General features: G+C 42.2%; 1 protein-coding gene across 2 annotated transcripts in view; it reads left to right on the top strand.

The window, feature by feature from the left end:
• Positions 1 to 12112, top strand: part of RTF1 (RTF1 homolog, Paf1/RNA polymerase II complex component) — a 43745-nt gene that overhangs the window by 11592 nt on the left and 20041 nt on the right. For both annotated transcript variants that reach the window (XM_067557955.1, XM_067557954.1), the window contains exon 5: positions 11808 to 11922. In XM_067557955.1, coding sequence (XP_067414056.1) covers positions 11808 to 11922 — 115 coding nt within the window. The remainder of the gene's footprint in view (positions 1 to 11807; positions 11923 to 12112) is intronic.

Genomic DNA, 12112 nt, shown 5'->3' with positions numbered 1-12112 from the left:
ATATGTTGAACAGCACTGATCCCAGTACAAATCCTTGGGGGACCCTGCTATTTACTTCTTCCTACTGTGAAAACTGAACATGTATTCTTATCCTTGTTTTCTATCTTTTAACCAGTTATTGATTCATGAGAGGGTCTTGTGACATTACTCAGGGTACTGCTGGACAACTGTGTCCCCTCAATTCTCCAGCCTGGGGTCCCTTTTACACTGCTTCATTGTGAGAGCAACCACTCCTGGCCTGCTCATACACAGCCTCTAGTATGTTAATTACTCCCAGGCGAGTTATGAGTGCTCTAGCCAGCCATTCCTGAATTATACTGCAGTGATTCCAGCAAATTCCCAGTCCCAGACTTGCCTCAGACTTGTCCCCAGAAATGTGCCCCAGATAGTGTGTGTGTGACAAGATCCCTGGGGTACAACCAGGACTGTGGGACCGCTGAGCCCTGCAACTGTACCAATCTGAGCTGCCACTGACACTATGGTCCTGATGTCAAGCTACAAATCTCTGTTAGGTAGTGCATTTACACAGACATCCACATCAGGAACACAACCAACTGAGTTACATGAATGATTTCCCAGTCACTCATGCACTATCAGTAGAGAGGCTCCATCCAATGCTCCCTGGCCTTGAACCCCAGAACTGTACCATCATGCACTACTGGTCAGAAGGCTGGCCAGTGTAAACTCATTACTGAATTCACCACTCCAGCAAAAGGGTAGTGGACGTGTAACAGCCCTTGTTAACCTGAGCTGAGGTTTCTCGAGCACTTAAAACTGTGTTTTGGTTGAAGTAAAATATAAAACAGATTTACTAACTACATAGAGATTTTAAATGATTATAAGTGGTAGGCATAAAGGTCAGAGATAGTTATCTTAAGAAAATAAAAGGTAAACGTGCATTCTAAATCCTAAACTTCTAGTCTAAGCAAGAGTTGAATCAAACCACGTCTCACCCTGACAGGTGGTACAAGCAGGTTACAATTCCTCAATACACAGGCTGGGATTACGTTCCAGCCTGGGACCGCCCTTCCCCAGTTCAAAATCTTTGTTTACCAGACATTCTTCCAGGTGTTGAGATGGGGGGAACAGAGATCAAGTGATGTCACTCTCTCTTTTTTTTTTTTTTATACCTTCTCCTGGCTGCTAGAAAAATCCTTACTGTGATGTGCGGGTTAGGCAGCCCTCATTGGTCAGGCAGTCTCCATTGCCTACGTGCTGTCTCTGAGAAGTCTCTGGGATGGCTGTTGGGAGAGTGGATTCCCATACTGAGCCATCAGCATATGTCTGGCTGGTCTTTTGTTGCAATTGAAAGGTTGGCTGTGGGCATCTCACAATTTATTTCAGTAACATGTTTTGCAATACTTCATAACTTCACATACAGTTCCACAAGATATTAATGATCAGCTGATCAAGACTTTTAAAATGATACCTCACAAGGCATACTTTTGTATAAACATATAATCATATCTCAGTGGTGAATACACGGGTTCTAGGATGCTATTTTGAGGTACAGAGTGTCACACTGTCATTTGATTAATAGAAAACAAATCCTGTTATTTCAAATGGAGTTTCCCAAACACTTCAATCCAAACAATACATGGTTTATATAAAACAATAAAACAAGTTTATTAATTTCAGAAAGATAGATTTTTAAGTGGTTACAAGTAATGAGGCATAAAAATCAGAATTAATTACAAAGAAATAAACGGTAAAATGCAGATTAATGCTAAATGTAACAAGCTAAGTGAATTTTAAAGCAAAAAGGTTTCTCACCATATGCTTACAGCAGTCTGGCTGCATTCCTCTCAACCAGGATCCCTCCCCCGGTTCAGTGATGCTTCCTTTGTCTTTCAAGTGTTGTTGAGGCCATGAGTAGAGATGAGGGGAGAGAGGTAATTTAGGGAGTGTATTCCCCTTTCCTATAGCATTTCCCTCCATCATCTCCAGCTGGGGTTCTGGCGACAGCAAGTGTGTTTGCACGAGAACTTCAAGCTGTTCTTTTGCCAAGATGTAAATTTCTTGCTCACATCCCTTTTTCCTGCCAAAGAATGGCCGTTTAATCAGGTGATAGTCCATTTGATTTTGTTGACAGCTGGCTGAGGCATCAGTTTGCCTTTTGCCTTCGAGGAACTGGTTTGTACCTGCTTTTCTAAACTTGGAATATCTTTCAGTAATGTTATATAGTAAAATTTTGTTACTTTATATACAGTGTTGCCACATATATTTTATCAGGATAATAATGGTCAGCACATCTTGAGTTTTCGGTTGATACCTCACAAGGCATACTTTGTACAAAACTTATCATAGTCTTATAAAAAGGGTGAACATATGGGTACGGACTGTCACAGACTTTTCCTTTTATCCCATGATTCCTTACTTTGCTTAAGAGCCTTGGTTGTGGGGCCTTGTCAAAGGCTTTCTGAAAGTCCACATACACTATATCAACTGGATCCCTTTGTCCACATGCTTGTTGACACCCTCAAATAATTCTAATGGATTGGTGAGGCATGATTTCCCTTTACAAAAGCTGTGTTGACTCTGACTCTTTCCCAACATATCGCGTTCATCTATGTGTCTAATAAATCTGTTCTTTACTATAGTTTCAACCAATTTGCCTGGTGTGTATCAATTATTACAACATTTTTTCTGGCCTTGGCAAATGCAGTCTTGCCGTGTTCATGTGCATTCAGAATACTGCTGCAAAGATTCTTTTCTTAGCCCCTTGATTTGAGCATGTCATTGCCTCTTTGTATCCCTCTTCTGGCTCCCCCTTCTCTGTCATATCAGACATAAAATTCCTGTTTTTACTTTCATGGCCCCTCAAGGTCAGTTCCCACCCTACTTCTCTCATTTTCAATGGAGAGGTGAACTCCTGCCTCCAACTGGCCTGTGATGATGAACTTTCAAACAAGCCCTTTTGTGTTCTCCTATGCTGCCCCCAAGGTTGGGAGAATCTCCCTGTAAACATCCACAAAGCCATTTCATTATTCTTCAAATCCCTCTTTGAAATTCTTCTTTGCCATGGTGCCTACAATATGATGACAGTGAGTACACCGTTAGTGTGCTGAGATCACTGCTGATCATTCTGTTCAAGATTGGGAAGTACAAGGAAACAATGAGACAATCTATCCTTCTATCTCACATTTATCTTATAAGTTTTTTGGGTCCAAGTCCATCTTTATTTTATTTGTACAGCACCTAGCACACTTGGGTCCTGGCCCATGACTAGGGTTCCTAGGTGCAACAGTAATACAAATGATTAATAATAATCTGTATAGAAACTGGTGTTACAATATAGATATTAAATTGAAAGAACTATTAATGCAACCATCAAGTTACACAATTGAAATCACAAATCCTACAGCCACATTAACTCGTTGCACATCTTATGTGTTGTATGCGTTTTACAAGCCATATAGGAATAGAAACTACAATTTGTGGTGAGCAACTGTTGCTGGAAGCCTTACATTTTACTGGTTTTGTGATTTACAGTGTGCTGCTTTGATGTTGCATTATCACAGCTTTTTGTATTTAATTTATTTTTAAACAAAAAAAATGAAGGAGGGAGAAGAAAAAGGAAAAAAAGAATAGTACAGAAATTTCATTAGCAGAGCTAATTGGCACCAGTTGGTAAAAACGGACTACTGCTCACATCATGTGGAAGTGTAAAGGAGAGATATGGGGGAACTGAGGAGTTAACATGTGCTCACATAGAAATCCAACCCCTCAGTTTTAGGTTTGTTTAGAAACATCACAGTGCTGGTATCGCATCACAACAGAGAGGTAGAATCTGTCTAGATATGATGAAAGAGCAGCTCCAGAGGAAGTTAAGACTTAAGGGAGCTGAGAGAATACCTGATCCCTTTGAATCTAAGTCTCTAAAAGCATCAGTGCAGTATTTTTTAATAGAGATTTCCCCCTTTCTTTGAGAATCCACCAGAGGAAGGAGGGTTGATTGAGGCTTCCAGATTTCACTACTACTGGAGATTAGATGTAATCAATATGTCTAGTAGCCTGTTCTGTTCTGTCAGTTCCTATGTTCATTAATTAACAAGGCTGTATACTGCATTAATCTATTAATTTGTGGCATGTGAACTGGTGGCCACCCATGTCCTGGAACACCACCAAAAACATATAGACTTGGAGGTAGAGGACACCCCCTCCAGTGAAGATAAAACATGGGCACATCTTAATGTTCTAACACTCAAATGTTCAAGTATCTGTAAAAGTTTGTTTCCTCACTGCTGGATATAATAGGATGGTCTCTGCCAACTACTGTTAAAGCTCCTGCTGCTTCTTAGGGGCTTGTTGCCAGCTAATCTGTACAAAAGAGAATCACTTTCCCTTCTGCCTTTCCCCATTACTCTTTTCTAAAATACCATTATATGGTCTGAGAGGCTAAACAAGGAGTATACTTTGTCTAGAGTGGTAAATCTAACACTTAGTGTTGGGCTCCTGAAATTTTTTCAGAAATCCTGAAGAGCTGTAGAATGGGGCAGCACACAATTAAAAAGGGAAAGGAAACTGCAGAGGGAGTGAGAGTTCTTGGATGTGCCAGAAGTGGGAGGGAAGCTGTAGAGGGAGCATCTGGAAATTATCTACATAAACTACCTCTGCATCTATTGTCAACTCATTTTAGCTACACACAATCAAAAGAAATGATGTAACTTTCCTTCCTGTTTTCTTCTGTGGGCCTCTGAGCATTCTCCTCTTACTAATTTTCAAAGGTTTGTTTCTGGTTTCCTTAGATTGAGTGATTTTTTTTTTTTTTTTTTTGTGCCTCTCCTGTCAAACTTGCTATTTCAGTTAATCCATTCAGTTAAAGGTGGTGCTCTTGTGTGTAACTGACAAAACTCTTGTTTATGTGAAACAGATTTTTCCCTTCTATTCTTATTCTTTTTCTCAGTGGTTTTCTTCTCTGCTCCCTTCCTGTTCTCTTGCAGGTCTGTAGAGGGAAGGATTCTGGTCTACTACCCATGCCAGTATGATCAGCTATGGGCTCGTCATGAGTGTGGCCCAGCCTGGCTGTTACTAGAGTCTGCTTTTAGCAGTTTCTTCCAAAGTCTTCTCTGAACTGTCTCTGTCTTAATATGGTTCAGGGATCAGCTTGGATGAAAAATTCGTGGTATTCTACCTATCCTGTATTCACAGCCCCAGCGTAAATGGATGTTCTACTAAAGAAATCAGCCGTGGAAGTAGTTGAAGCTGAGTATTTAAACTGTCCTCACTAGGTTTGAGTTAACACTTCATTAAGGTGAATGGATGTAGGTTTTGTGCAGAGGATCAGAGGGTAGGAGAAAAAGGAATCCACTCTTTTCTCCCCAACCAAGCGGCTTGTTAATGGAGCAGCTACATAACCATTCTGATATTACAGTTATGTGCCATAAGAGAAGCTTAGGCCCCTCAGAAGAACATTTCCTTTAATTTTAGAAACTTGTAAAGGCTTCTGCACTGCTACTGTTTCTATCCATTCAGTGCAGAAATCGTGATGCTCAGGGTAATTCTTGCTGTACTGAAAGTGCCAGAATGGAAGAAAATGTCTCTCTAAATCCCCAGGGAAATAACTTGAGAATCTCCATCTCTTGCAAACCATCTGCTCCATTGGTTTAGTTACATGCTGGCTAGGAAAACCTACAAACAACTGAGCATTGCCAGGAGTGGCTCAAGGGCTTTTAAGGGTCTTCTGTTTAATTTTTTAAATGTAACAAGTTGCCAAACTTTAAGTGTTTTGCAAAAGTTTGCTAGATGAGGGGGGAGTGTCCTGAGTTTAATTTCCCATTTTAGGAAATACTCAGAGATATACCCATGCAACTAAATCCATGATGTTTTGGATCCACCTCAGTTCCTTGCTGTTATGTTGTTCTGTGCATTAGGAAGATGGAGTTTAGCTAAGAGAATTTTTAACATGTTAGTGAATATTTTAGATGATTATCCTTTAGAATACTGAGATTTAATACCTTGGAATAGTCCGCTTTGAATATTTAGAGGTGTCTGCTGAGGCAGCCTGGAGGGGGCCATGCTGGAGAAGAGGAAGATGAAACTGAGTTTGGATTCTAGGGAGGAGCTAGTCCCACATGGCCGCCTCCTCCACCCTTGTGGGGTAATTCCATTTTCTGCTGGTCTGTGGTCTTCAGTGCCCAGTTTCCCCTCCATTCTACTTCCACCTTCTCTTAAGGCAAGGTGGATTGCACGCTGAATAAAATGTGGGAAGGCACCAGCCTGGAGCTGGTGGTTGAAACTCTAAGTGGAAACACTAATTGTAGTTTTCTGATAACATCTTGGGAACTGGGGCCAGGGATACTCTGCTTAAGAAGGTTACCTTCTTCGAGTAATGTCCCTGTGGGTACTCCACTTTAGGTGTCGCCTTGTCCTTGGTCGGAGGTCTTTTCAGCAGTACTCGTCCGGGCCGCACGTGAGCAGCTTTCGCCTTGCGGCACTCTTGGTACCTCTTCTGGTGCACCCGTGCGACTTGACCCCCTCAGTTCCTTCTCAACCGTTCATGGTCCAAGATGGAGCAATAACAGCAGCTGCGATTTCACTCGTCTTACCTAGAATAATATTAGAAAATAGTTTAGTCATAATTAAGTTAGTTTTAGTCAGTAATTCACCTACCTTTCCTTACTAAAAAAAAATAAAAATTAAAAATTCTAGTTTTTTTTTTCCCCTCCTAATAGAATAGGATAGAGGCATCAGACATGCCAGACTCCCCAGGATTTAAAAGATGCACCCTAGAGATGCCATGTCAGCGTCAGATGGACATTCACTGTGTGTACGCTGCCTGGGTGAAACCCATGTGCCATAAAAGTGCACTCATTGCAAGAACCTTAAAGCCAGGGCTAGGAGAGAGAGGGATCTGAGGTTAAAACTCATAGTTACGGAGAAATCCCTCTGACCCGGGACCAGATAAGCCTTCCTCAGAATGCACCATGAGGAAGAGAGCCTCATCGCTTCCTGCCATCACTTTGCTAAAGAAAAGGTGTTCACCTAAGAGGCTGTCCCCTTCACACAGTACCAAAGAAGCAACAGGTTCCTCAGGTACGACACGGTCTGTGCTACCTAAGGGCTTGCAACGTCCAGGTGAGGAGTCGAGAGAGACACAAAAACGGTCCTCCTCTGACACCGCACCGAAGAAGGATACGGTGCAGAAGCCGTTGGACCAATGGTCAACGGCACCAACTACGACACCGTTAGAAGCCGTGGCCCTGAAGAAAAGCATGGTACCGAGAGAGAGCACGGCACCTATGTCGGCACCGGAATCAATGACGACACTGACAACAGCTAAGGTGCCGACCACGGCACCGACCACCACTACGGAGCCGATGAGAACCGCGGCACCGATACCATCCTTAAAGAAAAAGTGCAAATACCACCACCAGACAGAATCCATACTGATATTGTCGCCACAATCACCTACAGTAAAGATCGTGGAATCACTGGTGCACTTTGTGCACGATGAAGCATTCTCCCCAGTGTGTGCTTTCAGTGGAGAAGACAGTGAGGCAGAGAGAGCTCACTTTTCATGGGAGCACTGCTCCCCCACCAGACCATCATTAGACGCACCTGAATGTGACTCGCAGGGGAGCCAGGGCATATCCCTGGTACAGTCTGCCATGGCTCAGACCTCCTATGCCATATCACGTGAAATGGCATGATTGAGATGCCTGGTGAGCCTACTCTAAGGCATACAGCAGACCATCCAGCTCTCCTACAAGCAGGGTGAAATCATCTAGACATTCACCCCTAGCTGCATTAACAAAAGCAGCGGAAGAACAGGTAGGGGACACAAGCGTGGAGCAGGAAACATCTCCTACACATGACTTCTCGTCCTCACCGGACGAAGCAATAATTCCTCCCACACCTACATCAGTAGAAAACCCCAAACAATTCAATGACCTCTTCCTGAGAGTCACTCAGGATCTAGAGATTCCCCTGGAAGAGCTCACAGAGTCACTGCATAAGTTGCTGAAAATTCTGTATACAGCAATATCATCAAAAAATGCACTTCCCATGGATGAAGTATTGATGGAACCGGCTTATACCATATGGCAGCCACTATTCCACCTACTAACAGGAGAAATGATAGGAAATACTATATCCCCTGCCAAAGGGATGGGGTTTCTATTCACCCATCCAGCTCCAAATTAATTGGTTGGTGATCATGCAAACCAAAAGGGCAAGCAGGCAAATTATAAGTCAACACCACAGGATAAAGACTAGAAGAGGCTTGATCTGCTAGGCAGAAAAGTTTATTCATCTTCCACTTTATTAATGAGTATTGAATTATGCAGCCTTACTTTCCAACTATGACCACAGCATTTACAAAAAAAATCACAATTTACCGACAACATGCTGGAGAACAAAAGAGAACAATTCAACGAAGGACAACTTGTAGCTAGAACATTGCTATAAGCTTCTCTAGATGTAGCCGATACAGCAGCCCAAACAACAGCTACGGCCATAGTTATGCGCAGGGCTCCTTGGCTCCACTTGACAGGCCTTCCCAGGGAGTTACAGATGAAAATAGATCTCCCATTTGATAAGGTCCAGCTTTTCACAGAAAAGACAGTCCTTCACTCTATGAAAGATTCCAGGGCAACGCTTTGAACTCTAGGCATATATACACCTGGAACAAAGAGGAAAGAGCATAGATTTCAACCATATACCTGTAGATAACCCTTTTCATTCACAGTACAGACAATATGAAGCACAAAGAGGGAAACAAAGAACACAGAGACTCAGACAGCTGCAGCAAACACCTTCAACTTCTCAAACAACATCATCCAAACAGCAGTTTTGAGAATTTGGTTGAGGGTCTGAGAACCCCACTCAGCAAACTGCCAGCATCATTGACAAGAAATTTTGAATTCTGCCTCCGAAAATTCCACCACAATTGATCAGCAATCACTACAGACAAATAGGTCTTAGAAATCATTAATCGGAATACATTATCCCATTCACATCCATCCCTCCTACCTGTAACTCTTCCCCGTCCCTCTTCAGGGTTTCATCTCACATGAAATACTCTATCAGGAAATAGATCATCTCCTACAACTAGGGGCAATAGAGCATATACCTTTGCAGCACAGATGGGGTTCTATTCCCAGTATTGTGTGGTACAGAAAAAGAATGGGGGATACTAGATCTGAGTGCATTAAACAAATTCATGAAGCAACAAAAATTCAAGATGATCACACTGTCCACTGTAATACCGGCACTGCAGAGAGGGGACTGGTTCTCAGCCCTGGACCTTCAGGATGCTTATTTCCATATCACTATCCACCCCGCACACAAATGTTTCCTAAGATTTATTGTGTCTAGCAACCATTACCAATATAATGTGTATATATGTATTTGGCTTCTCTACAGCACCAAGGATCTTCTCCAAAGTGCTTGCTATATTTGTGGCACATCTGAGGAGACAGAGAATCACAATCTTCCCATATCTAGACCATAAAGGCACCCAGTCAGATTCTGGCCAGACAAGCTACTGGCCAAACCATAATGCAGTTTCAAGAGCTAGGACTCAAGATAAACAACGAAAGTCCACTTTGAACCCAAAACAGCAGTTGGAGTTCATAGGAGCAGACTTGAACTCAATAACAGCCAGGACATCATTACCAATGCACAGATTCAAGGCCATTGCAGACCTAATACTAGTCAGACCAAACAGACACAGTCTAAACAAAGTGGTGTTGATGATGGGGAGTGCATCTGCACAACCATGCAATGCAGGGGAGATAGTACTAGGTTTAGGTTAATTGGTGTTGTGGAGGCACGCATGACTGGAAATACTCTTTATGCAGACTGGTTTTGGTTTTTGACTAAGGGCCATTACTAGGACACCATTCTAACCCTTATCAACATGCTCACTTCTCCATATGTCTATGAAAGTAGCATTCCTAGTAGCCATCACATCAGCCTGACGCGTAGGGGAGAATAGCGCACTCATGGCCCATCCACCATACACGATATTTCATAAAGATCAGATCACTCTTAGACTTCACTCAAAATTCTTACCAAAAATAGTGTCAGACTTCCATATTAACCAACCTATTCATTTACCTACATTTTACCCAAAACCACATACTAATGCACAGAAAGCAACACTCCACGTTCTGGACATCAGATGGCGGTAGCATTTTACCTAGAGAGAACAAAAGCATTTAGAAGATCAGATAAGCTTTTCATGTCAGTGGCAGAATGCACGAAAAGCAAAGCCATGTCTAGCCAAAGGCTATCCAAATGGATAAGAGGATATATCCAGCTATATTATAAACAGAAAAATTTACAAATTCCCTCCGGAACTAGAGCTCACTCAATGAGAGCAATATCCACTTCCATAAGGTTCCTGAACAATGTTCCTATCCTGGACATGTGTAAGACAGCAACATGGGCCTCAGTGTGTACTTTCACAAGGCATTATGTAATTGATCATGCATCTACTAGAGATGCTGCAGTAGGTCTAACTATACTCTCATCTGTCCAAAATAACCAACACTGAAGTTCCTCCACCAAACTTGGGGCACTGCTTTATAGTCATCTAAAGTGGCGCACCCACAGGGACATCATTTGAAAAAAAGGGTTACTCACCTAATGCAGGAACTGATGTTCTTTGGGATGTGTGTCCCTGTGGGTGCTCCACTACCCACCTTCCTCACCTCTACTGCTGAGTTCTAGCATGGGACTCTATGGTAGAGAAGGAACAGAAGATGCACCAATGGCACCACGAGGCGGGAACTCTGCACACGCGACCTGGACGAGTACTGCTGAAAAGATCTCCGATCAAGGACATGGGATGCGGTTTGTCAACATTCTTCTTGGGGGTTAGGTGTTCCAATGGAACTACTGATCTGTGTAAAGTTACTCGTGTTCAAGCATAGGATTGGGCTCTTAGAGTGAAGATGGTGTTCTCTAACCAGAAAAATCTAGACTCTTCTCTTCTTTAGAAAAAAGTAAAATTAACACTGTTTCTGTGGATTATGTTCAAACCCATAAGGCCCATTTACATAAACAACACTATATGGGTCAGTGTTGAGTTTGTACAAGCAAGCATCAAATGTGCTGCTTTTCTCTGCTGTGGGCTCAGTCACTCTCCTCCAGCACTCCTTCCCATTCTGTGTTTGCCGCCTCTCAAGTGGCTGGTGTTTAAATGGAAACCCTAATTGTATTTTATAATGTCAAGCCACATCTTTGTTCTCTGGTATGTTTTATAACATGCAAGATGTGTGTGATAGCACTGGGACCAAGTTTGAAATGCAATTATGGATTACTTTGTTCTTGTTGCTTATGATACTAGATGCATGCTTTTTCTGGTTCTTTTCGAAAGGTCTGTAGCTGTGGAGTTGAACACTGAGGTTTGTATGGGTGCTGCAAAGAAATTTCAGAGGCTTTTAGGCTGAAATCTAAAGAACTTGATTACATTTAGGCACTCTTCTGCAGTATACCAAATAATAAAATTTGCAAGTTAATATGTCTGTTCTCCCAGGTATCACGTGTACCTTTCCAAAGAGCGTATGTCTCCGTTCTAGATTACTGTCAGACATCAACTACTGGTTCTTGCTGTACTTTGCTCATGCCAAAACTGTGGCTCACCTGTGAGATTCTAAGCATTTATCTATTTTCTTTAACTTCATGCACTATTTCAGTGATATAGAACTCAGTTTATCTTTTTACACTTCCTTTCCATCTCAGTTTTTAATCCATAATGCTCTTTTAATCTGATACTGTCCTTGCCTCTGAGTCATGCTACCTGAAATTGATTTCAGCCCTTTCATCTACTTTCTTCACCCCTGCTTGTTTATGCCCAGATTTGAAATTAAGAAGAAACTAAAAACAGCAAAAAAGAAAGAAAAGAAAGAGAAAAAGAAAAAGCAAGAGGAAGAGCAAGAGAAGAAAAAGCTTACACAGATCCAGGAGTGCCAGGTAAGAAACACAGCAAATTCTCCCCTTATCCCACAGAGGAATCACCTTCCTCCTTGCCACTCTCCAAACCCCTTCCAGCAACCTGGCTGGGGCCAGTTAAAGTCAGCTCATTTCTGTGCTGAATGCAATCTTGAGGTTTTTCAGATCACTTAAAGAAAAAAGCTACCAAACTTTTTTTTTTTAATTGAGG

The sequence above is a fragment of the Emydura macquarii genome, unplaced genomic scaffold (assembly GCF_026122565.2).
Source record: "Emydura macquarii macquarii isolate MOO-44397 ecotype Brisbane River unplaced genomic scaffold, CSIRO-AGI_Emac_v2 contig_1876, whole genome shotgun sequence".
Taxonomy (NCBI): Eukaryota; Metazoa; Chordata; order Testudines; family Chelidae; genus Emydura; species Emydura macquarii.
Note: the sequence above shows the minus strand (reverse complement) of the source record. Positions and strands in the feature narration are given on the sequence as shown.